At 39.7% G+C, this 26595-nt stretch overlaps 1 protein-coding gene across 2 annotated transcripts in view; it reads right to left on the bottom strand.

Moving 5' to 3' along the window:
* Positions 1-26595, bottom strand: part of PLPP1 (phospholipid phosphatase 1) — a 100593-nt gene that overhangs the window by 28169 nt on the left and 45829 nt on the right. For both annotated transcript variants that reach the window (XM_066614564.1, XM_066614563.1), the window contains exon 3: positions 25148-25428. In XM_066614564.1, coding sequence (XP_066470661.1) covers positions 25148-25428 — 281 coding nt within the window. The remainder of the gene's footprint in view (positions 1-25147; positions 25429-26595) is intronic.

The raw sequence follows: 26595 nt of genomic DNA on the forward strand, positions 1-26595 counted from the left end.
GAGGCCAAAACCAAGTCTCCACACAGTGCAGCTTCAGCAGAACCACTGGTGGTGCCAAGGTTCCAGCTGGAAATATCTGCCCCTTATCAACCTGTCAGTCACACATGTTTTTCTTCTTTCCCACTCCAATTTTAATATTTTAAGCAGACAGACAGAGAGAGACAATAGAAGGGCCTGCTCAACATTCCTTCACAGGCAGTAAGCCCCTTCTTCCAAAAGCAGCTCTCGGAACATTCCGTCTCCCCTGCCAGCTAAGGGTTTGAATGCTCCCGAGTGCACAGCGTTAGTGAACATAAAGTTCCTTGGTCTTTGCACGGTCACCTTTCCTACCCACTGATCTCACCAACATCACGTCAGTAAAGTATTCCCCAAAGTGAAAATGCTGCATAGTGGGAAACATAAAATTTTTATTTTGCTGCATTCTTCTCTCTTCAAATTTTCAAGAGATTGAAATAATTCCAGTAGCAGTTCATACATCAGGCCTCCAGAGCTGTCAAGATGTATATTATTGTTTCATTACAACTGACTTCACATATTTTTCTGTTGGAAGGGTTTATTTCAACAAGTCAGATAATACAAACCTAGAGCACATATTTTATTTTGGCTTTTCACTCTGGCCATTAAGTCTAATGTTGACACTTCTTTTTTGAATAAACTATTTAAATTTAGGAAAGAGTTGCTAATACAAGGATAACTTGCACTAAAGCCTATTTTAGAGGTTCACTTAGGAGGAAATAATCCAACATGGACTCTTTCCATGCACACATGCTGAAACTTATCTAATGTGATCCATCTGAAAAGCATTGTCAAGTCAGTTGAAAATTACTCTGTTAATGCTTTTTTGACATAGTATGTCATATACTTATAAAATACTCTATTGTCAATTTTGAACTATGGCAGTTTACACAAAAGAGATCTGTAACCCCCCAAAAGTTCTGCAGAGTTTTTGCAAATCCTTCATAATAAAGCTGTCATAAAATGCTGCATATTTTGCATTTAAAGGGGGGGGGGAATCAAGATTTTGGCAGCTTTACATTCCCAAGAGTAAAGTGATTCAATTATGTTTAGCATTTCAGTCTGTTACTACAAACTCACACTTCAGACAAATTGGAAACAGCACCTGTGGTGTTCACAAAAGTGAGTACAGTGCTTTGGTTGAAATGTAGGAAACAAAATAGGGACCTGCAAGCGAATGGATGGAAATACAACACTGAGCATCATCATAGGTGAATTTTAAAAGAAACAACCAGGTTCTCATTCTGGAAACATATAAAGCCTGACCATTTCATGATTATGCAACAAGAAACCTAGGTTTGCCACTGAGAATACATTCAACAGGATTAACTGAAAAGTGCAGCACATTGAAGAAACAGACTTGTTCAAACAACATAGATTATGCAGTGCTCTTAAGTCAGCCTTTAAAGATAAGGAGATAACCTAAGAAACAGCACACACATGGTTTTTCACGCCACCACAGCATGCTTTAAGTTGTGCATTCTCTAAAAGAACAAAGTGTACAGTGTATTCTCTTTCTAAACCATTAGCACATCTTGCCCCAACACAACTGCACTCACAAAAAACATTCTGAAGAACCATTAAAGCACTCATTCTCCATACGTATTATGTGTATTTACTTACATCTTTAAGCCAATAAAGGTTCTAAAAGTATTTACCTACATCTGCAAATTCATAAACATTACATGAAGTTCAAGAGTTATAAATGGCTTTTGTCAACCAATAGGGAAGCATTTATTTATAAATGCACATTTAGCCTAAGCTAGATGAAGAGCAAATGAGGTAACTCTCCACAAATTCCTTAATATAGTAATATTTCTTCAAGCAATACAAAATGTGAGGTTCAAAGAAAATTCTGCATTTCTTAGTTTTAAGACATTTTATAGAGGTGAATAATCCCTCTTCGGCCCACTAACAGAACATCTGGAGCAAAACTGAGAAAAAAATCAAATAGATTTGGTGTGGATATTGCATATCTTTTCATTTTACCCAGAATATTCAATCTCCACTCATCTTCTCCACAATTCAATCAAGACATTTAAGCTCAGACATAAGCCAAGTAAACTGAATTAAGACTATTTATATACCACTTTTCAACAAGAAGTTCCCAAAGCAGTTTATACAGGAAATGGAAAATAGAAAATTGAGAGCCTATTTCGGAAGAGAATTAACAAAAAGGAGATACCAGCAAAGAGCTACTCCATTCACACACCAACACTTTTAAGCATCAGCACCCCACAAACCTGAAAACTCCCTCCAAGGGTACAGGACCCTCTAAAGCAGCACCCCATAAATTAGATGCAGCTGCCCTTGAAAGCAGTTTTGCCCGTCTCTGCAAATGAAAGTGAAAATGACCTTGGGTCAATCACTATCTCTCAGCCTAAGCTTCCCCATAGGGTTGTTGTGAAGATAAAAGGATTGGCAAGAAGTTCTAAACACACTGCCCTGAACAACTTGGAAAACCAGCAGGCTATAATTACAATCAACCAGATTCTTGGTGGGTCCTGAAACTGACAGCTGTCAAGAAAAATGTATTGAGGCCTGAGTAAAATGAAACAGAGTAACACGGGCACATTTACTCATGAGTACGCTAGTGCATGTCAATCCACTTCGAAGGACAGGCTGAGAGAAATGCCAATGCCACCAGAATGGTCCTGATTCAATGAATGCACATCCAAAACTCTCAAGGAGGAGTTCTCTCCACCCACCCCCAAGCTGACAAGGAAAATGTATTGAGCCTTATGGAAAGCAAAACTGAGTCACACATGCGTGTTTACATACAAGTAGGCATCCGTGCCTCAGCTCTCATTGAAGGGCCAGGCAAAGGGGAATGAAAGACTACCAGAATTGTCCCAGTCCTATGAACTTGGAGCTCAACAAATGCTCCACAAAGCAGTCCATCCGTCCGTTCCCCAAACATAATAAAAGGGATAAAAACAAAGGCTTGAGCATCTGGTAAAGTGAAACATTTTTTAGCGTCGTCAAGTTAGGTGGGCCCCAATATAGTGCTTTTTTAAAGAGTGGGTCCCAGCACTATAACATTTGGAAACCACTGAATCAAATAATTTTCCACTCCTATGTAGAATTTGGAATGCATTCATTAAGTGCAAAACAGCGTCTCAACCAGTAGTATGGGCACCAATGGTGGCACCTGAGGTGGTGTCTGGTGGTACACGTGAGATCCCTCCCACCCAGCAGCGAGACAAGTGATTCAACAAACAGCAGTAGGAGGCATGGTTTGGCAGGTAGGGCTCTAAAATGTGCTTTTCGTACATCCAAAAAAGCCCTCCCACCACCCTGAGCCTCTTACGGGTGTTAGTCGTGCTGCATCTGGCCTCCCAACCCAGAAGTAACTGGCGATGGTATCATCACCAGTTACTTTTGATGGTACTTCCAATAGGTGGACCATGTGAGGTGATACAGCGGGGAACAAATGCTGAGAAACACTGATGTTGAAGGAATTATTCATTTAATCTACCTTAGTACATATCCCCAAAACAACTTGTACCTGAGCCTTTGATTTTTATAAGAACTATCCCTATTGAGGAGACAAAAACTTGCCCAGGACAAGTGACTACAATAAGATTAGAACTAAGCATTTCTAATTTTCCATAAAAGGGATTTTCCAGCAGCATTCACCACCTCATTTATGAGAGAAGAAAGAATACAAGCAGATCCTGCAGAATGCTTTATCATAAAACTGCATAAAACCAGACTACACTTATCTTAAGCACGACCACCGTTCAGCCACAGAATTTTAGAACCAAAATTTGGGCAACATGCCTTTGCTGCAGATGCCCCTGAGAATTTCCTTTTTCTGTTCATTGGAAAGTGAACCCCTGCTTTTGAGGAAATTTTCAGCAAATGCACACACCAATTACTCCAGTTATTCAACCATATCCAGAAGCTGTTTTCAGGTGATTGCCAGGGGTCGCTGGATTGCAAATGCTAATATTTCTCAATGATGTGCTAACCTGCTAAGCACAACATACAGTTTTCACATTTTTTTCCTGTAAAAGCAGGATTAACTGGTATTTACAAGAATCCAAGGGCTTTATGTATATCAGTGTATATATCAGTGTATATATCAGTGTATATCATACACTGATATTGTGGCCTTATCATTGACGGAAATATTGTGGCTTATCATTGACGGAATGACTAAATATGAGAAGTAGTTTATTTTCTTCCCAGGACTGACATTTAATTCAGTACTTGGATGGAACCTATTTTCAATTATAGGGTTTACTGCTATAACAAAGAGTACCTCTGAGTATGTTACCCAGAACCTTGATCCTTTTCCATGTCACCTATGCAGGTCATTATGAAAGTAGTCCCAGCAGATTTAGGAGATGTTACCTTGACCACTTTCTCCCTTTCCTCCACAGAGAGACCACAAGGCAGTGTGTTCCGCTGCTCTTTCTGCACATCTCTACAAGGTTTACATGCTTAACAGCTCCAAAAGATGTGTGTTAAATCTCCATCCAAAGGCTATGTCTGTATTTTGGAGACTACAGGTGGTGTCTCATTACTGGTGAGGTTTCTGTTAACCTGGATTGCAAAAAACCACTAATCAATTTAAAAAGAAAAGTTGCTTTGCTCTGGCGATTTAGTTGCTTTGCTCTGGCCTTGCTGACCTTTTGTAATGCACACAGAGGCAATCAGTCTCTCTCCAGGCGTATAGGCTTCACTAGGAGGCATCAATTCCTCCCTTCACTAGGAGCCCCAGTGAGGGGGAAAGAATGGGTGATAATCACTGCCATTTAGCCTTCCTTCACATGCTCAGGGGGAAGGGAGGAGTTTGCCTTGGCCTGGAGAAAGAATGATTGATAGATTGTCAGCTGGATGCCCTCTCTTGCATTAATGAGGCTATTGTTAAAGGACTGTTTTCCTTTAATTAAAGGGTACTTCCCATCATGTGGAGATAGAAAAATCTGTGGATAATTAGATTATACCTGTAATCACTTGCATGACAGTCTCTCTACAACAGTAAAAAGCCGTTTTTAAAACTATTTTAAAGGGATGCATTTTTCCCCTTCTTCAGGGATCAGCACATTCCTTCTCATTTGCAGTGGCCATTCGTGTTGAGTCAAACCCGTGTATAAAAGATCCGTATATAACAAGGTTAGACCTCTACTTTTAACCAATTAGGGCAGGCCCCCAGAAGATTTTCTTTCATATTCCCTAAAAGTATAATTTCCTTTAAATCAATCCATCAAGTCTTATAAAATGAACAGAACATGCACAGAAAAATCGAGACCCTATCGCATTCAGAGACATTTGTGCATCAATTAAGAGAACTTTGTCCCTTCTGTAAATTCCCACTAAAGGTTAGGAATTTGTGTCCCAGCTGTTAGGAAGCTTATACCACATTTCGAGATTTACTCCTTTAACTATTCCGAAGCAAGCCACAGCTGCATCTCTGCAGTTTGGTTTGAATTCCTACTTTCTCCATGCCTAGTCACAGAATTTCTCTTGTCCGTAAGCCTTGATTTCACCAAAATCCTCTTTGCCTCCTAGGTAAATATACAAGTGGAGAGATGCTGATGTTTTATTCTGCTGCCCCTTTCCTCTTTATTTTTTTCTTTTTTTTCCAAAAACTATAAACAAATAACACATAACACATAACACAAAAACATAACACACTTCACTATACAAAAAACACAAAGGGTGCAGGAAATCATATATCATTATCATATATCACTAAAACTAATAAATCATTACATATCTTGATCAATTCCTCTTCTAAATTTACCTCTTAATATCATTTTTCATTCATCATACATGTATCATATCATATCAAAGATAATATATATGTAATGCAATCATCTAAATGCCCTATCATATATTTCTAAAATCTTTTCTATGGAGAACTCGTGCAAGGAAAGCGCTCTACAGGTAGACCACAGCTGCGATATAAGGACATCTGCAAGAGGGATCTGAAGGCCTTAGGCGTGGACCTCAACAAGTGGGAAACCCTGGCCTCTGAGCGGCCCGCTTGGAAGCAGGCTGTGCAGCATGGCCTTTCCCAGTTTGAAGAGACACTTTGCCAACAGTCTGAGGCAAAGAGGCAAAGAAGGAAGGCCCATAGCCAGGGAGACAGACCAGGGACAGACTGCACTTGCTCCCGGTGTGGAAGGGATTATCACTCCTGAATTGGCCTTTTCAGCCACACTAGACGCTGTTCCAGAACCACCTTTCAGAGCGTGATACCATAGTCTTTCGAGACTGAAGGTTGCCAACACACGTATGTATTTCTAAAACTTCATTTCCAACCGACCCAAAAAGGGTTTTTTCCCTTGCTCAATTTGTGTCAGTTTTCGTTGTTAATCCAAAACTTTTAAAAGTCTGTCCATTTCCGTCACATTCATTATTTTCTCTATTAATTCATTTTTCATTAGTATTTTAGAGTCCTTCCATTATCTAACATAAGATCCTCACTACAGTTAAAATCATAATAACTAAGTATACATCATTTTCTTTATCTATAATATCTAAAATAATATAAAATTTGTTGCTCTAGCAAATTTTTTTTAAATTATGCTTCCAAATCTGTTTCCATATATCTATTGTGATATTATGGCCTATATTTTACGCCCATTTTATCAGGCATTGTTTTACTGTTTCTTCTTACATCTCAAAGTCCAATAGTCCATCTTATAATGCATATATTGATTTTGTTCTCAATCTTTCTTTAACATAAATAGCAACACTTTTTTTCATCTGAAGTCACAAAAACTTCTAATTTTTATTCACCAACAATGCCCTATTCATTAGTCATCACGTTTCTTTTTACTGGTCTTCCTCTCTTTTTGTCTTTTTCTTGTTGCTATTGGTGAGTGCCTCTTACTCGCTCCTCTAGGTTCTTCCCTCTCTGATTCATTTGTTGTTCCTAAATCATCTGATTTCTTTTCATCAGACTCCATTTCTGATCTATATTCTTCTAATTCTTTTCTTCTCTCTCTTCCTCCTTTTCTTCTTTTCTTATCTCATCTCTCATCACTGTACTCAAGAAGTTTTCTGCTTTCATTGCTGAATTTACGAGTATATTATATCTCTGTTTGATACTGAAAAAGCATACATTCCGGAGAAAGCTATCTGTATGGTATTTGCTTTTCTCTTAAAAATTTTGTCAGGTTTTCATATTTTTTTCTCTTCTCCCTCACTCTCCTTGGAACATGTCTCAAAATGTTGACTTTACTATTATCCACTGTCCATTCCTTTTCCTGTGAGGCCTTCAATAATTTATCTCTGTAAAAGGTTCTGAAGAATTTCACATGGATTTCTCTTGGTAATTTGTGTTTTCTCAGATAAGAAGTGCTCACTCTTCTCACTGACTCCAATTCTTTAGATATCTCCTCCATCGGTATAGCAATCCATTCTGATATTAATCTGACAATCGGTCGCGATGTATCTTCTCCTTTCTCCTCTGGTATATTTTGTATCCTCACCACTCGGGCTGCACTATCCATCTGAATTTCCATTAACGTTATCTCCGCATCATGCTGATTTTCTTCTATCTCCGATATTTTAACTTGATCTTTTCTTATCTTTTGTCCCAGTCTCTCAATCTTTTGTTTATTTTCTTCTGATGTAATTTTCACCTCCATCAGTTGTCCAATAAGATCATCTAATCATTTAGTTAAAGCATCCACACTAGCTTGAGTTTGTACAGATTGGTTTGTTAGTTGCTGTACCATCACCAACAGTTTTTCTATGTTGTCTTGCACAGTCTGTTTCCAGTCTTTCCCTTTTGGTTCCCCTTGTAGTAATTTTCCAAGTCCCGTCTCCGACGCTGGTGAGCCTTGGACTTTCACTGTTTTGCCCACCATCTTCATTCTTCCTTCCTTCTGCTCGCAGTGTTCTAGATGTCTAGAGGCCACTAGATCTCCTCAGCGTATTATCTTCCTTGCTTTAATTATAAACACAAATCCAGTTCTTGCAATGTCTTTCAAAATCCACTAGATGTCACTGGTGCAGTTTTATTTATATTTCTCTTATCTTGTTTAGACTTTTAGCCTTGGCAACGCAGGAATGTCAAAACATCCAGTCGCTCCTTCAGGCACTCCCAAATGATAGTAACAAACCAAGGCAATAAATGCTCCAATACACAAACTTTTTAAGGACAGTTAATTTGTAATCCACTGAAATTCAAAATTATAAAGTTGTAATTATATTTTCATATATCCATAGCAAGCTTGGTAAATCTCCTCTACGATTTCTCCTCACATCGATAAACAGCTGGGGAGCCCCCCCCCTCTTCTCACGGCAAGAAAACAAATCAGGCAATCAAATTATTCAGTTCACACCAGGCATACACAAATGGAATAACATTTACTTAAGTCTTTCAACGACTTTCCCTCCAGGGGCCCTTCAGCTCGATTCAACCTGAATTCTTCACCTTTGCTGCCAAGATGGCGGAGTCTCCTGGGAAAGCCCCCTGGTCGGGCTTTTATCTCCTCAGGAATCGTGCCATCACATGGAGGAGTTTGTCTCTCCTGACAAACAATCCTCGGATTTCCTCAGATCCGCAGTTTTTGGGGAAAAACAGAGTGCCTTTCAAGAGCCTGAGAGAGGCACGTCTGTTCAGCTGCTGGCTGGCCCCTCCCCCACCCCTTTCCTCTTTCAAAGAGCAATGTTACTTTCTCTCTTCACCTCAAGTTCCCTGAAACCACTGCTAAATAGCCAAGCATCATTTCCTAGGCAACACTATTGTGAACAGAGTTGATTCATTCTTATTTCCTTGCCATTCGATTATAAGCTTAACCCATCCAATACTACATTTGCATCTATATTTGCACCTCAGCTTTTGTAATGCCAACTTCTTTTTGGATGCAACACAAATCAAAGGTTCATAAAATCATCTTTACCTCACGTTTCATTCAACACATAAGTGCATTTACATGTGCCACTGAGCAAGCATGGTGATGATGTTCACGGCCCACCTAAAACCTACTACTCAAAGATTAGTCTAGACCAGTAGCTCCAATGCTAAAACTATAACCATGATCCAAGGCAAGAGACAAGACAACACCTGACAATTAAAAAAACCACACCACCTGCCTTAAGCAAAGGCTTTGTTATCGCCATTTCAAAGACCTCACATTTTACATCAACTTGCTTCAAATAATGAACAATCTCCCCACAGACCTATCTAGTCCAGTGTTCCATCTCTAGTAAGAACAGACTAACAGCCAAGTTTCTTTTTCAAGCCATCACAACATTTTGTGCCATGCCAGTGACCATCTCAGTGCCCCTTCAGTTTCAGAATATGCAATCCAGGAACTAAAGAGAGAAGTATTTGCAGGAGGGCAGGGAATTACTCAGATTTGGTTGGAAAAGCATCAAACCTCCTCAAAGGCAGTGCTACTGGAGACCATTTCAAATTCCTTACTTGAACCTCAAGTCCACAGGTATGAAGTATGGAGCAGTGGCTGCTCTTCTGTGACTAATGATTTGCACTTCTCTTGCCTAAAAGAAGCATTTTAAGAAGTGTGTTCCATTTCTGTCATTCCCGATTTCAAGAGCACTGGAAGAAAGCCACCTTTTATGCTTCTGAAGGTACACTTTCCTACTCAGCAAGCCTTCTGAAGTTACAGGCAACCCCTTTATCGAATTGAAATATTTGTAAAAATGTTTATGTGCTAACATACCAATTCATCTTCTCTGTCAAAAGTGACACAAACATCTGTTGAAACAACTCTGCAGAGCTATCTCTGGAGACTTTGACGCATGCTGCAATTAAGAGAGTCTGTCAGGCTAGATCAGGATTGTAAACTATTTTTGTACTCCATTGCCAAGTCCTGTTCAATGGCACCAAATTCAGAAAATCCAAGCCGATTAATCAAGCCTCCCACTAAGATTATTTGGCAGCTTTTGATCATACATAATTTTAAAATCTGAAGTCTTGTTTTTGGTTCACTAAGTTTAGAAGACAGTTAATTTGAAAACATCTGACGATTTGATTTCAGAGTTCTGTCAAACGAAATTCTATCCCTCTCCTGGCTTGTGCCTGAAATAGTTTCCAAAATAGAGAGAGGTAAGAGTTCAGTAACAGAGCCCTTGCAGGTTTCATTTGATGAGAAAGACAGAGTACCCGTCTATTGTGTCCAGGGAAATCTTATCCTGCATAAACCATACAAACTTCTATCCATAATCTATGAATATGTATCTCTCACCTCAAAAGACTCCCATACACAAAATTCTACTATAAATCAGATTTGCGAGGTACTGGTGGAAACAATTCTACAAGTTCAAAGGGAACATGGGCCTCAGTGAGTGGGCTTCCAGATATTCCAGAGGCCAAGATGCATAGAGGGGGACAAGAGTTTCCTTCATATTCTGAACTGACACATACAATTTCTGAAAAATTATCGGCATGGGGAGCCTTCTCACGCAGGAACACTGATTTATTCTATGAAAATTTGCAGAACTGAAGCTGATGGGGGTTTTGTTTCATTGACACATGTCTATGAAGTCAGTACCACTCTGTCATCTATTCATGCAACTGAAGAATGATTTTTACCAAATCCCCCTTCCTCCTGCCCCTCAACATTTCTCCGAAATCTTCTCCTGTAGGGTAGGGAACCCTCCAGAGAAGGATGACATGCAGCACAGGAAGCTCTAACAGGAAAGATAAACAATTTCCATTCATATTACTGCCACCTAGGATACAACCCAAAGTAACTAGCATAAAATAAATTAAAAGCCTCAGAGCTGGGCAAGCTCAGTATTCAATAGGTCCGCAAAGATAAATATCTGAATACAATCAATTCAACAAAAGAGGTCAAGTGCATTAAATCTTGATGTCATACATCTGTCTTCAAAAATGCTTTCTACAACACTGAGGGGAAAGTTTGCTCATAGAGTGTCTAAAGGAGAGATCTCCTCTGAAGGAAGAAAACCTATTTGGGTGCACTGTTTCCATGCTTGCAAATACATATATTTAACTTGGAAAATTTATATCCAATCTTTATTTGTATAAATGAAAAACAGATCACCAGAAATAAATAGGGAATGGAATGCTGTGCTGACATGGGACAGCCAATTATTCCTGTGGGTCATGTTTTTTCTCATGTCTTCAACTGGAACAACCAATTTAAGATGCTCTTAAATGCATCGGAATGAATGTAAACTAAAATGTTGGTTTAAAAGATTAAATATTACGAAGTGGGTACTGGAGTTTTTAAACTGGAGTACAAAACAGCTATATCATTCTAGTCAGCAGTAGTTAGGGCTCAGCTTTACTTGCAGATCCAAAACTCAGTCTGGCCTCTGTTATACTGAGTTTTAACCAAGTGTGGGTAGAACTGTACTGTCGTTCAAAATGAAAAGTGCTGAATGCTTTGAATGGTAGTCCTGGGGGGAAAAAACTAGCAAAGGCATAAGAAGTCTCCAAAAGGCTACCATGAGATAAACTTGCCATAAAAATGGGGCAGGAAATCTAGAAGAGGATAAGTATTTGGGTTAGAAATCATTCCTTCTAACTCCATGTACAAATATAGGGTGTAATAAAATTCAAACAATTTTGTGTTTGTCTGAATATTATGATGCTTCTTTATTAATTTTGGTGCAAAGATTTCTAAAATGCCACTAGTATTTCAGCATAGAAAATAGTTATGGCATAGTAGCAATAGTTATGCTATTCCAAGATTTATGCATTTGTAAGATACATATTACAATGGTAATAAGATTAATCAAAACACTAAATTTAAGGTAACAAATGTTTTGATTCAAAAAACTATTAACTTTGGAATCAGCAACTCTGTGTAACATTAAAAATTCAGCATTATGTACTACACAGTGTAAACAAACAAGTTTTCCCATTTGTGATATGAAGTATCTTCAACTGTGAATTTAGAAGAAGAGACTCAATCTAATCCAAAATGAAATTTAATTCTCTCTCCATGCAGGGAGTTGGACCAGATCATTCCTACTAGGTACCCAACTAGCCGAACAGCACCATGGAAGCATTAAATGGTTCTGACCTGGAGCCAAATTGAAGCAGCAGAGTACACTGGAATATAATAGGACACAAGCAGAGGTCACTGTGGAGATTGGCTCTATACCTTTACCCTATTGCCAGAGAGCATGGCTGAGCAATAAAACTCCTGGCTGACTCTAGCTGCCTGCTACAGGCTGGCCCAAAGCCTTCCCTTGTACAGCCTAGTTTCCTGGCTCTCAAGGACTCTCTGGATTCTGAGTTTTCTAGGGTCTTATTGTTTCTTGCTTCTCTTCTTGACCAAGTACTTTCTTCCTCTAATTTTTACGATCTCTGAAAATTACAGTTTATCAGAGTAGTAAAAGTATACATATATAAATGTAACTAAGGGTAAGTCAGGGATATCCAACTCATTTAATACAGCAGACTGAATAGCATTCATGGCATCTGCTGATGGCCAGTAGTGACATCATTAATGATGATCAGGTGATGACCAGAAATAAGCACTTTTCTCACTCATTAGCTGCAAATGACAGAAGAGAAAATGTGCAAGTATTGACCATATTTTCAAGATATAGGAAGACCCAATTATCACATGGGCAGCCCCTTTCAGCAGCACTACCTCTGCCAAGGCATTTCACAGTTCAGCAGTAATGCCTTGGCAGAAGCAGCACTGCTGGAAAGAGTGCAATACATGATAATTAGGCTTTCCGAGTACCTCAGCAGCATCTGACTTCTCCCCCTATCTTGGTCTGTCCATTACCCTGTACCACTCCTCATTCTGAGGCCTCCCAAGGACTTGGCAGAAGCAGTGCCACTGAAAGGGCTGCCCATATGATAAATGGGCTCTCCCAGCACTGCACTTTCAGCAGCACTATTTCTGCCAATGCATCACTTTGTAGCTCAGCAGCTGAGAACAGCTAATAGTGGGGCTGGAAGAGCCCAATTATCACATGGGACAAATAAAGAGCTTCTGCAGGCTGTATCTGACCTGTGGGTCTTATGTTTTAACACCCTGGTGAAGGTTATTCATTTTTTTTTTAAAGTTCCTATCCTGCTGTTCTTCCTCACATAATGTTCTTGCCATTCTTCAGTAGTCCTTCCATTTGAAATATCCTTCCCTGCCCTCTCCAACTGATCATGCTTCTTTCTAATAAATGCTTAAAGCTCCCATGTTTTATCTCTCCCATACTGCTGTTTTATTATATATACTTTTACCATATATTTATATAATAAAGGAGGATACTTAAGCAGCTGTAGATTATCTCCTTCCTTTTCAAAAACTTAGCTTGCAAATGGTTTCAGCAGACTGGTCCTTTAACCTCCTATAGCACTTAATATACTTTTAAGCATTTTACAACAAACAATGAAGAAAATTTGAAGGACAAAATGGAGCTAGAAAGTTGCCACCCTGGGGTGTTAATGGCCCTGGTGCTCAGGACTGTCATATATCCAATGGCAAACTGTATGCCAACCCATGGAAAAAGTGACACAGAAAAATCCCTACAGCATGTTCTTGTGATGTGGCAAGTTTGGCAGCACTGTGTCGTAAATTTGTGAGCCAAAAAGATATTTTGCTAAAAAGCAGATCTCTAGCTGCTTCTGAAGCCAGAACAGAATAAATGTAAAAGCGTTAGGTGCCAATTAAAAAAACAGACACACACCCCTGTAACCTGAACACTCTGATAAAGTGAACATTTAGAAGGCAAACAGTTAATAGTTTCTTGGAGGAAACACAGAGGTTTTTCTAGCACATGGAAATTCCTGTGGAATTGTCGGTCTTATCAGATCTCTCAGCTCAATACAAAATAATTTTTTGCGTGGTAAGAAAGATGGCTCTTTCCTCCTAGTGGACATAGTGGAAATGGAAAAGGTGCAAAAGAGAGCGACTAAGATGATTACGGGGCTGGGGCACCTTCCTTATGAGGAAAGGCTACGGCGTTTGGGCCTCTTCAGCCTAGAAAAGAGACGCTTGAGGGGGGACATGATTGAGACATACAAAATTATGCAGGGGATGGACAGAGTGGATAGGGAGATGCTCTTTACACTCTCACATAATACCAGAACCAGGGGACATCCACTAAAATTGAGTGTTGGGCGGGTTAGGACAGACAAAAGAAAATATTTCTTTACTCAGCGCGTGGTCGGTCTGTGGAACTCCTTGCCACAGGATGTGGTGCTGGCGTCTAGCCTAGACGCCTTTAAAAGGGGATTGGACGAGTTTCTGGAGGAAAAATCCATTATGGGGTACAAGCCATGATGTGTATGCGCAACCTCCTGATTTTAGGAATGGGTTAAGTCAGAATGCCAGATGTAGGGGAGAGCACCAGGATGAGGTCTCTTGTTATCTGGTGTGCTCCCTGGGGCATTTGGTGGGCCGCTGTGAGATACAGGAAGCTGGACTAGATGGGCCTATGGCCTGATCCAGTGGGGCTGTTCTTATGTTCTTATGTTTTTATGTTCTCCTACTAAGAGTATGATGCTGTACAATATGCAGCCTGACAAACTGAAATGGATAAAAAGAACTGCCTTGCCAGATCAGACTGAAAATCCATCTGACCAAGGTTCTGTTTTCAAACACTCGAGTGTCTGAAACACTTATGGAAGCTCATAAACAGGGTATGAAAAGAACAGCCATCCTCTTCTCTGATGCCTGTCTAAAGCATATGGTACCATGATTCTGCTGGGCTGAAATGTAGACATTTCTGTCAAGTGCAGGTCTAAAGATTTGAGTCTTTAAAAATGGATGAACAATCACTTGCTAAACTGCCAAAAATATTTGCATGTAGTGGAGGAAGTTCTTTCAAAGTGTAATGTAGTGGGGAAAGTTCATTCAAGATATCAAATCAATAATATTTGATATCCTGAATCTGTGTCCCCTGCATATGTACAGGTTCCAGAATAATAATAATAATAATATACAGTATTTATATACCGCCTTTCTTGGTCTTTATTCAAGACTTTATTCAAGGCGGTTTACACAGGCAGGCTTATTAAATCCACGCAGGGATTTTTACAAATTGAAAGAAGGTTCTCTCTTTCAAGAACCACTACATATTCAAGGTGTTACACTCCGATCTGGTTTAACATTCTGGCCTCCATCCTCCCACGCTCCGAGCAGATGGAACAGCTCAGCTGCAGCTTGCCAGCTGCTTCAAGGTCGCACGGTGCCGGTGGCCTCGAACTGCCGACCTTGTGGATGTTAATCTTCAGGCAAATGGAGGCTCTACCCTCTAGACCAGACCTCCTGCCCAGAAGTCTGTACAGAAGTTGGAACACAAGTATCTTGAAATAGTTGGCACTTGCCAGCCTAAGTCTATTGTGCCTATGCAAAAGCACCACAAAGGACACATTGTGCCTGTGCAAAAGAGCAAACACAGCTGTCCAAGAACTGAATGTCCATGCTTTGGGAAGCCAATATATATTAAGACTGCAATCCTATGAACTCAAGAGTAAGTCCCTTTGAGCTCAGTGGGACTCACTTCTGAGCAGACATGCACAGGATTGCACTATAAATAGAGTGAACTGGAGCAATAGAATTCTCAAATAAAAACAGTTCTTGTATGCATTGGCGTAGCTGGAGGGGGGCGGAACACCCAGTCTGGCAGGGAGATTCAGTGTGGTGGGCAAGTGCTGAGCCATTCAGAGCCATTCCTGGCGGGGGGAGCAAAACGGAGCCGTACGCCCCCCTCCACCTATGCCACCGCTTGTATGCCAAAACTTGGTCAACTAAAATCTAGGTCCTTTCACCTTGCCTGCAAAAGCTAGCTCCAGGTACCTCTGATGCAAAAAATGCCTTGCATTTTTGTGGTTTCACAGTCAGTTTAAACATTTCCTTCTGTTGGTAATTAAACTTGCACCAACAGCTCACTAACTGATAAGTCACTGGAATAATTAAAAAACAAAGAGCATTCTGCCAAAGTTGATGTTGCCTTTTTATTTGTTTGGTTTTAATTAAAGAATCAATTGCAACAAGACAGGACTATTTCGGTTATTATACACACAGTTTGTGTTTACCAGTTTACAAAGGACTGGTGTGAAAAAGCCAAACAAAGACATGGTAAGTTCTGATCTTCTGCTTTTCTTCAGTGTTATTCTTACCACACTGAAAAATTAGAGCAGCAAGTTTAGGAAGATCATCTCCATATACCTGACCTTTCTGAAAAAGAACTGTGATGTATCATTTTCCACTATGGACATTTATGCTTTTGGCAATACAAGTCCTACATTAAATGCTAAAAATATTATAACGTGTATGTAGCACGTCCTCTAGGGTTGCATTTAACTTCCTTTCAGCTTCCATTTTAGCACTCTATCTTCACCTCAAATAGAAAAGTTTTCCTTAGTTTAAGCTGGAGCTCCACTTTTAGCAATAACAGAACAAATGAAAAAGATATTATGAACAGATGAGCATCTTTTGCTGAAAGCAAAGAAACCCTCATCCTTCCTACTCAAATTTAATTCTCAATCTGAAAAATCACATGTAAGCTTTCTCTAAGGTTCTGTGTAGCTCAATGAAAGAGCACATCCTTTGCATGTGAAGATCCCAGTTTCAACTTGCCAGAATTGCTAGGTAAGGCAGAGAGAAAAAAATCCCTCCTGAAACTCTAGACAGCCACTGCAAGTCAATGTGGACAATGTTGAGCAAGGTAAAACAATGATCTGATTCAGTATGCAACAACTTATGTTTCACTAACTGAGAAGTACTGACTGTTGCATAGTGCCAACTTCATTAAGGAGCTAAAAAAGAATCAATTAGCACAGAAATTTCTGACCCCTGTACCTACCAAGAGGATTTCCAAGAATGCCTGTTAGGGCCCCTGTTAAATGTGTAAATGTTAAATGTGTTATAAAATTGCTCTCTCGTTTTCTGTTTTGTTTTGATAGGAGTCAGAGGTCGCCAATCTTGATCACAGCATGGGAATTAACTCTCTCTGCACCACAGTCCACCCACCACAAACAAAAAAATCCAAAACTGTTCTTGTTCTAGAAGTTAAGCTGCTATAGGTGCAAAGACTTGTCACTGTAGGAAAAGGGTTAAACAGCCCCCTTCATGCCTCAAATGAACCTTCTGGGTGTCTTGGGTCAGAGGAGCAAGGGGAGATGTTGTTGTTATTATTATTATTAACAGTATTTATATATCACTTTTCAACAAAAAGTTCACAAAGTGGTTTACAGAGAAAAATCAAATAACTAAATGGCTCCCTGTCCCAAAAGGGCTCACAATCTAAAAAGATGCAAATGAATACCAGCAGATAGCCACTAGAACAGACACTGCTGGGGTGAGGTGGGCCAGTTACTCTCCCCCTGCTAAAAAAAGGAGCATCCACTTGAAAAAGTGCCTCTTACCCAATTAGCAGGGGTAATCAATAATGTTAGCAACACTGCTTGGGTGCTTTCTGAGCAAACAAAGTGACTGTTTTCACAGGCCTAAGGATTCAAGCACATTTCTTGGAATGTGCACAAATCCAAGCCCTTCTGACCAAGCAAGGGAAAGTTCATGCTTCCTTGAAAGTGATATAATTTTATACCAAGTTAGGAAGTTAATTTTCAAAACATACTGTTTTCTCAAACACTTGTAGCTTTAACAACACTTGCTGTTGTAGTAAAGCAACAGACTCATTTGTAGATCTGTCTTAATTTTTACAAGGCACAGAGTAGATTTTTTAAAATTTCATTTTCCATACTTTCTCAGGGTATTGCTACATTCCTATTTCTATACAAAATACTATGGGAATGCAAGTCTTTCACCAAACACAAATAGTGTTGGTTAAACCTGGGCAGAAGACTAGGGTTAAAGTGATAGCAAAGGAATTTGATTGAAACTATCTTTATGGGCACATTCATAAATTTACCATGGCGGAAACAGTGGCCAGTTGCAAGTGTTGGTCTTAAACATTTTGGTGCCTGCTGCAAAAATTGAAGTCACATTTACAAAGTCCTTCATACCTCTGAAGCAGCCTCAACACCACCACCAAATTAGTCAAATGAGTTCTTGTTCTCAAAAATTCCTTATTAAGGGGGAGCAGAGGCAAGAAGGGGGGAAGGAGAAAAAAGGTGTGTGTGGCAATAAGAAATCTGAGAAACTTTGTTTCTCAATCACCTGTAGGAAAAGCAGCTTCAAAGTTGGACAAGCATTTCTAAACCCCAGAGCAGTAATAATAAAGCTGGCACAGTAGCTGAATTCACAGCAGGAAGCCAGTATGTTTAGCTTCCCCAAAACCTTCTCTCAGTTGCTAGCTGTACACCTGTGCTCTTCTGAGTATGAGCAACATCTGCCCATATATTTAATATCTGGAAGGGGCACTGGGAGGATATAGGCAAAGCTTTCTCTCAGTGCTTCTGTCCAATTCTCCCTTCCTGCCACAACTTTAGAAACTGCTGCCATCACATCAGGACTTCAATCATATCTAACCACTTTTAATCATAAAATTTCTGCCTGTTTTAAAATCCACTTTCTGGTACAAAGGTAGAAGGCAAGTAGTATAATTAAAGCGTATGCTGATCTCTGTCAGTCACTATTTTTTTGCATAGAAATTTCTAGGGATGACTGACTATATCCTCCCAAGGATTCTGAGTCTTGCTGATTGGAAATTACTGCCTAACACACAGATTTCAAAGTCGTTTTGTAATCATACTGATACTCAGGTCATTTGACACCTGAGGCCCATACATTTCTGTCATCCCATATGACACAATTAATTAAGTATACACATTTTTATACCACCTTTCCTCTAAGGAGCTCAGGGTTACATGGTTCCTCCCTTATTTTGTCCTCCCAACAACCCTGTGAGACTGAGAGATAGTAATAGTCATGACATGAAATGAATAACAATGGCCAGATAATAAATACAGTGAATATTTCCCACAAGCAATGGATGAAATTCTGCATCAAATGGTATATACCAGGCATGTCCAACAAGTAAATAGCGATCCACCTGTAGATCGCGGAGGGGTCAGAGGTAGACTGCCAGCCCCACTTGGCTCCATCTCTCCAGCAGCTCGCCCCGTCGCCAGGAGAGAGCTCGTGCCAGCAGGTCGTCTGCCCAGGGCTTGCCGCTGCCGCTGATCCTTTGCCTGTCATTTTTCCCTGCCTGTGGGAATCTTGCCTGCAGGTGTATTGGGGGCGTTGTTTTCGTGCCAATAGTTTGTGGGTACCCCAGGGGGCTGCTGCCCGCGCCCCGTGATGAGACGTCACAGGCCCGATGTCATACCTGGTCTCCTGCCTCTCAGAATCACCCATTCCTGACCCCACCCCAACACCCCTTAGAAGTGTGTTATATACCGGGCGATATCCATTCACCTGGGCTTTAACTGAATATACTTACCGTATTAGTTGCGTTGTGTGCTGGTCATTGGTCGCTTTATAGTTCGCTTTCATTAAACATTTTCGGGCAGACACAACAAAGTGTCAAGAACTTGGTTATTTTGGCAGGCTTTTCCAATTTTGTTCTAACTTGCCTATGCCTTGCCTTCGAATTGGTTCAAACCACTGTGACTTTTGCTTGCCTTTGTAATTTTATATTGCCTAGCCTTTGCATTGATTCTACACTGCAATTTTATTTTGCAGTGCAAAAGAAGAGCAAAACCTACCACTTTCATGATGAATGGGAAATGGACTACTACTTCATCATGGTGAAAGACAAATGTCTAATTTGTAACACCCCAATATCCTTGCCCAAAAAGGGTAATCTGGAACATCATTATAAGGCTCTGCATAGCAATAAGTTTGATGCTGATTTTCCACCCAAAAGTGAAATTCATAAACTGAAGCTCAAAGAATTTAAATTGAAATTGGCTGCTCAGCAACAGTTAATGGCGAAGCCAAGGTCACATTCGGTCAATGCAACCATAGCATTCTTCAAGGTCAGCAACCTGATCGCAAAGAAATGCAAACCTTTCACTGAAGGGGAATTTGTAAAAGATTGTTTTCTTGAAGCAGCTGACAATCTTTTTGAAGGATTTAAAAATAAGAAAGAGATCATAGCTGTTATTCAAGATGTACAATTGTCAAGAAACACCATCGTGCGGCAAATAGAAAAGATGTGTGGAGACACAACTGAACAATTGTTGGAGGATGTTTCAAATTGTGTTGCTTTCTCATTCCAACTGGATGAATCTACAGACATAAGAGACATAGCCCAATAACTAGTCTTTAAAACTGAAGTCTTCAAAAACCATCCGGATAAAGAAGATCTACTTGAAATGATTTCTTTAAAAGGGAGAACTACCGGTCAGGAAATATTCAGTTCTTTCCATTCTTTTGTGACAAAGTGTAATCTTCCATTGCATAGACTTGTTCCCATCACTACTGATGGAGCAAGAGCAATGACAGGTGAGGTTAACGGTTTCATAGCCCTCTGTAGACAGCATGACGACTTCCCAGATTTCCTTTCTTACCACTGCATCATTCACTAGCAAGTTTTGGCAAGCAAGAGACTCAATACAAAGACTGTCATGGACATCACTTTCAAAATTGTAAATTCAGTTCGCAGAAGATCACTTCAAAGACGGCTTTTCAATCTTACTCTTGATGAAGGGGCAGCGGAAATCATTTTGCACACAGATGTAAAGTGGCTAAGTAGGCACAAATTTCTGCAAAGATTTCATGATTTGCTGAATGAAATAAGAAGTTTTTTGAATGAGGGGGGAGATGACCAAGCAGAGTTGGAAGATGAGGAGTGGTTATGTGATCTGGCACTTCTCGCTGACTTTATAGGCGAACTAAGCGATATGAACCTTGAACTACAAGGTAAAAACAAATGCATTGGCAAGATGATGAGTACAGTTTCATCCTACAAGAGCAAATTTGAGCTAATGATGACTGACCTTGCAAACAACACTTCTGATCACTTTCCTAATACGCAGGTCTATCTGGGACAATATCCAAATTTTGTTTTTCAGAAGTATGTGACAGAAATCTGTTCTGTTATCCAGGAATTCGAAAATAGATTCTGTGACTTCCAAAAAATTGGAACAGTTGTGGAGTACTCATCATACCCATTCAAAGTAGATGTGGACATTAAAGAAACTGCAGCTGCTATCAGTAAAAATTACTCACTGAACAAGCCATCTTTTGAAAATATTAAATTAATATTAAGGGTTAAATATTAACCCTTAAAAATAACATTTTTCTCAAGACCCGTGTTGAGCAAGAATCATTTTGGAAGCTAGTGCCTAGAGACAAATTTCCCAACTTGAGAAGATGCAGTGAAGCTGTACACTCCTGTTTCGGTTCAACTTATTTGTGCAAATCTGCGTTTTCCCATCTGAAAATGACAAAGAGTACACAACGTACACAACAATTTCCCCTCGCAGTTCTTACTGGATCTTCGTCTCTGTTTTGTTTTTGCTTAATTTGCTTAACAGCTGATCACATCCAAGTAAATGACAAGGTTCATTAAAAATGGGGGGGGGGAATCCTCCAACTTTATTGGGTTAAAATTTAATTTGAAACTAATTTGAAACTTAATTTTCATGGTGGTAGATCACCGGCACTTTTGGCCGGAAAAAGTAGATCACGACCTGTTCAAAGTTGAACATGCCTGGTATATACCATGATGGTATTATTCCTAAAAGTCAAAATTTCCACAACTTTGGTCACAAGGGGGTCACCCCCACCCAGGATGTCTTATTGGTTCATTTTGAGTTAAGGCACTGGTTCTCAAACTTTTAGCACAGGGACCCACTTTTTAGAATGACAATCTGTCTGAGACAAACCAGAAATGATGTCATGGCTGGAAGTGACATTATCAAGCAAATTAAAATAAATAATTATAATTAAATTAAAGAAAAACAAATAATTAAATAATGGGAAGCCAGCCCTGTTCCACCATGTGAATTGACTCTGTAGCCTGCCCACAATAACACCCCCCCCCCACACACACACACACAAATAAATAAGTGAGATTTTCAGCCCTCCTCAGTGTCCACCTTACCAGCTCAAGCCTGTTTTATTATTTGGAGGGGGGGGTGCTGCCTTCTGGAGTATTTGTTGAGCTTCACTTTCATCAGATCAGGACCATGCTACTAGCCTTGCATTCCCCTGTGCCCAACTTGACCAAGAGCCAATACATATTTGCTTACTCACGAGTAAACACGGCCATGTGGCTTAGTTTCACTTTCCATAGGACTCAATACATTCGTCAGCTTGGAAAGAGGGATCTCTTTCTCAGGTGTTTTTGGGGGACTGCATTCATTTAATCAGGACCATTCTGATATCATTGGATTCCTCTTGGCCTGCCCTTTCTGAAGGACTAGGGAAAGTTCATCTACTCGCAAGTAAACGCACAATATAGCCCAGATTCACTTTCCATAGGACTCCATGCATTTTTTGTTTTCCGGTTTTTTGGCCATACCTTTTGATAGAAAGGAAGTATTTCATTCCGATTTTTTTTCATTGTATTCTGCTGGAAATTCCGCATCCAATGGTATGTAGAATGATGGTATTATTCTTAACCACCGCAATGTTAGCAATTGAGATCACTTGTGGTGTCACCCCCCAAGGCTTGTAACTAGGGAGGACCACACACCCCCGTCCCTCACTAGCTACACCACTGTACTCAGATACAGCCAAAGACATGGCCTTAAAGATTACCTGCACCCGCATGATCCTAACCCTCCAATTGGCTGGGGAGACCCTGTTCCATGACCCATTCTGCCTGAAATATGGGTGGAAGACACAGGAGACAGCAACTTCACAGCTGCAGCAATTAGATTTTTAAACTCCTTCTTGCAAGTCGCACTTGGCCTCTTATCTCCTGGCATTTAGGTCGGCCGTAACTCTTTTAAAGTATGTGACTGCTGCAGAGAGGATTTATACAATTTTTATTCTGTATTTATGATACTTCAGACTTTTAGTTCTAGACTTCTAGTTCTATCCATACAAGTTTTGAAAAGAGACACACCCTAAATTCCAAACCAAAAGTAGAAAAGCTATCAAACTACCAAAAAACAAACACCACTGGTACTAACCAGATTGAGTACAGAAGTCACTAGAGAAAGCAAACACACATTCACAAGTGTGTCGCCAGATAGTCGTCTGTCTATCCAATGCCTGTTAACCAATATAAGACACAACAGTATGCAGCCATGCCAATGGCCTACACCAGCATTTCTCAATCTTCAGTGTCTCATAACATACATGCACCCCCATGCTGCAAACACAGTGCACAGCTCCCAGAAGTAACTGGTGATGACATCATTGCCACTTACTTCCGGGTTTGGAGAGTGGGGCAGGAGCTACAAATGACATTAAATGGCTCAGGGTAGGCGTGTTTTTTCAAGTGCACAAAAACCACATCCAGGAATTCAGCCTACCTGGCCAAGTCTTGTACTACCATTGCACGGTCCCTTTGCAGTCTGAGACAGCCAACCAGCAGCCTGTGGCACCCCAGGAAATGTCTTGTGATGCCCCAGGGCATCATGAAGCAGAGTATAGGCCAAGGGTTCCTAAACTATTAGTTTTTATATATACGTAGTATCTTTGCTAGAAAAGTATTTTGAAGAACTGAATTAATACTTTATTTACAAATTCTTCCATTGTTAATTCTGGATTTTATCTACTGTCCAACTTTTTACTTGTACCGTTATGCAACCTTGATTTCACTATCAATTGAGACTTATGCTGAACATAGACCATAGCTGAGGAAAGAGCTATTCTAAAGTTTTCCAGTTTTCCCAACTCTTGCTCTTGCCTAACTCCTAGTCACAATTTTAAGAGGTTTTTTAAATCTCAGTTTTAAACAGATTTTTAAAATGTAAGTCAGGAGAACAGTAAGACCTAAATTTCTGCGTACCAGCTCAATCATGTAGGCCTATAATGTCAAGGGACCACTACATATGAAGCTTAAGAACTATGGTAAGCATTTCCAATACATAAATGGAACTAGAAACTACAAGTTGTATTTTACTAGTATACTATTGTTCTATAGACCTCATGCTAGTCTCTTGTTTCATGTCTTACTAGAGAGATTGCTCTGGTTTTCATTAGCTTTCATAATATATTTTTTATTTCTCTTCCATTCTTGAAAACATTCACATAAAACATCTTTGAGAGCAGTTTTATTACTAACGTTGCTTTTTAATGGGGTAGAATATCCAGTGGTTTCCTCTGGTTATAATCTATATAATGTTTCCTAAAACACACACACACAACCAACTACCATAAAACAAGACTGGCTGAGTAAACTTCTTGCCACTCTGACTTGGTTAGATATACTACTGAAGACAGAAAAATCTTCTATGAATAAGCAAAATGAGAAGGCAACTGTGAGGTTCCAAGGCAATACAGTGCAGTATCTGGTCTTCTGTCATTAGGAGGCTGGAGACTGTCCTATAGAACTTGCTTTTGGAAGATCAACTAAGGTGCCATAGCTGACCACTCAGCGGTAATGGCTAAGACTCAGAGAGTTACTTTAGGCACAAGGGACTGGGGACCCTCAAAGGAATATTTTACTTTTTTCCCTTCTGAACAGCATGCCTTCCCTATGCCACTTCACAAACTGCTTTTAAAGCTCCCCTCAAACAAGTTTTCCAAGCAGCATGAAAGGTTGCTATTCAAGAAATACAAATCTACTACCCTCAGCATTTGGAGCTAAATTATGTAATCTTTTGGATCTATACAGGCATCCTCCAGTATCAGTACCAAACTCTTTTCTTTTTTGTTTTAACTGCTGTCACAGAAGTGTTAGATACTTTTGCTTAAAAACCAACAAGGAGAAGCTTAGAGTGATTAGTGGGTTAATTAATCCTTTCTACTACTTCTGCCATCCTGCACTTGATAATATTAAAAGGGAAGCAGAGATAATGAGAACAATGTTTAGTAACTGTTACCAAATTTGTCATCGACTTTGTTCCATAATTATGAGTGCTTCATAAATTGAATCTAATATACAGAGTGATGCAGTTGTTGTCAATCTGTAATTGAAAAATCAGTTAGCAAAATTAAGGAAATGTGGTTTCTGTTAATGGAAGCACTCTCTGAATTATATGCAATGCATTCTATATGCTGACAGAGGAAAAGACTGAGTTTGTACTTTGAGGTGTACTTCAAATCCATTATCAGCACAAAACCCATCCTACTGGGATCAAAACCCCAGTTAGAGCAATTAGACTTTCCACTGATGCCAGGAAATTCATTAAACAAAATAAAAGCCTTCATGACCAAACATGTTAGGTTAGCAGACTCACCTTCCCTCATTAATCAGCACTTTATCTCCAGTGCAATGGAAATCTTCAATGTAACCTGCATTGCAGTTGATCAGTTTCCAATCTGGCTTACATACGTGCAGAAAGTGAGGTCTTAGTCTACCTATAGAATACTTGGCAATGTCCGTCAGAGATTGACTGATAGCTGCGCCAAAAATGAACGTCCCAATGGCTTTGTAAATAGCCGCAACATAGTTGTTTCGGACAAAGGAGTTGGAATGTAAACGGTTGTAATACACAGAAAGGGCCTCTCCTAGGAGTATCTGGAATAAAAAACACAGAAATACACGAGTTAAACACTTGCATATCTTCAGAGTAAAGAAGCTATCGCATGTAGGAGTTGCTCTAACATTGCTATGCACAAATATACATTTGATTTTTGATAATGTGAACATCAGACTAGGAAAAAAACCAAACAATTTCTGGAAGCTATTTGGACTTCTGTTTCAAATGGTTGAGCTAAAAGTCACTACAGTCAACAGGAACTTCTGGTCTTTTTCCATTTGAGTATAAGGTGAAGGTTCAATTAAATGGGCAGCATAAGCACTGGAAACCTTCTGTTTTTTCCAGAGATAACAACCTTTCCCACACTATTTCACAAAAGACCCAATGGTAAGCACCCTAAGCATGCAGAACATTTTATTCTTCATCATGTTTCCTCTCATTCTTAACCTTCTGCTCAGAAGAAATGGTTTCTTTGCCAAGAACATTACCCGGGAAAGTCAAGAACCAAGCAAAGAACTAGGCAAGAACACTTTTGCTAGAGATGTTAAAGGTCAATAAATTAACATGGTAACCTCCCATACTTCAGGAAAATGGAATATTTTTTAAGAGAGGCAGCTTCCTCCAGGAAGCAAAGTTTTACTGAAACAATAACAAAGGTGCAGGAGGTGAACAGTAGCTTTGTATTTCAGCATTTTTGAGGGGGTGCTCATTTTTTACAGTTAGTCTGACAGAACAGGGACAAATTCTTCTTGCACATTCATAATTTGAGCCCAATTTTAGTTACTCTTAATTTCTCCTTGGTTGCTAGCAGTTCAACATACTGAATGGGCATGAGTGACTATTTAAAACAGTATTCATTTTTTAAAAATACAAACACACAAGAGAAGTTAGCCTTTAGTTAAAGTGATCAAGATCTGGAAGGTATTTCCTTTAGTGCAAATCTCAAGTCAAGTCTAAAGCATTATTAAATGCAGCACATACTTGACAAAAATCTCCTTCTAAAATAGAGTGCAAAGTTCATTAAGCACAGAGACTGTGGCTCATTCCCATGACTATAGGTATTATTGTGTCCTTGAGAACATGAGCTGAACGTTCACATAGATTAACTATTACCACAAGTGCCTGCAAGGAATATCCGCTGCAAGTGAACTACCTAATTGTAACACAGGACACAAATCAAAACTGGATGAAATATTTTAACTGGC

The sequence above is a fragment of the Tiliqua scincoides genome, chromosome 2, assembly GCF_035046505.1.
Source record: "Tiliqua scincoides isolate rTilSci1 chromosome 2, rTilSci1.hap2, whole genome shotgun sequence".
Classification (NCBI taxonomy): Eukaryota; Metazoa; Chordata; class Lepidosauria; order Squamata; family Scincidae; genus Tiliqua; species Tiliqua scincoides.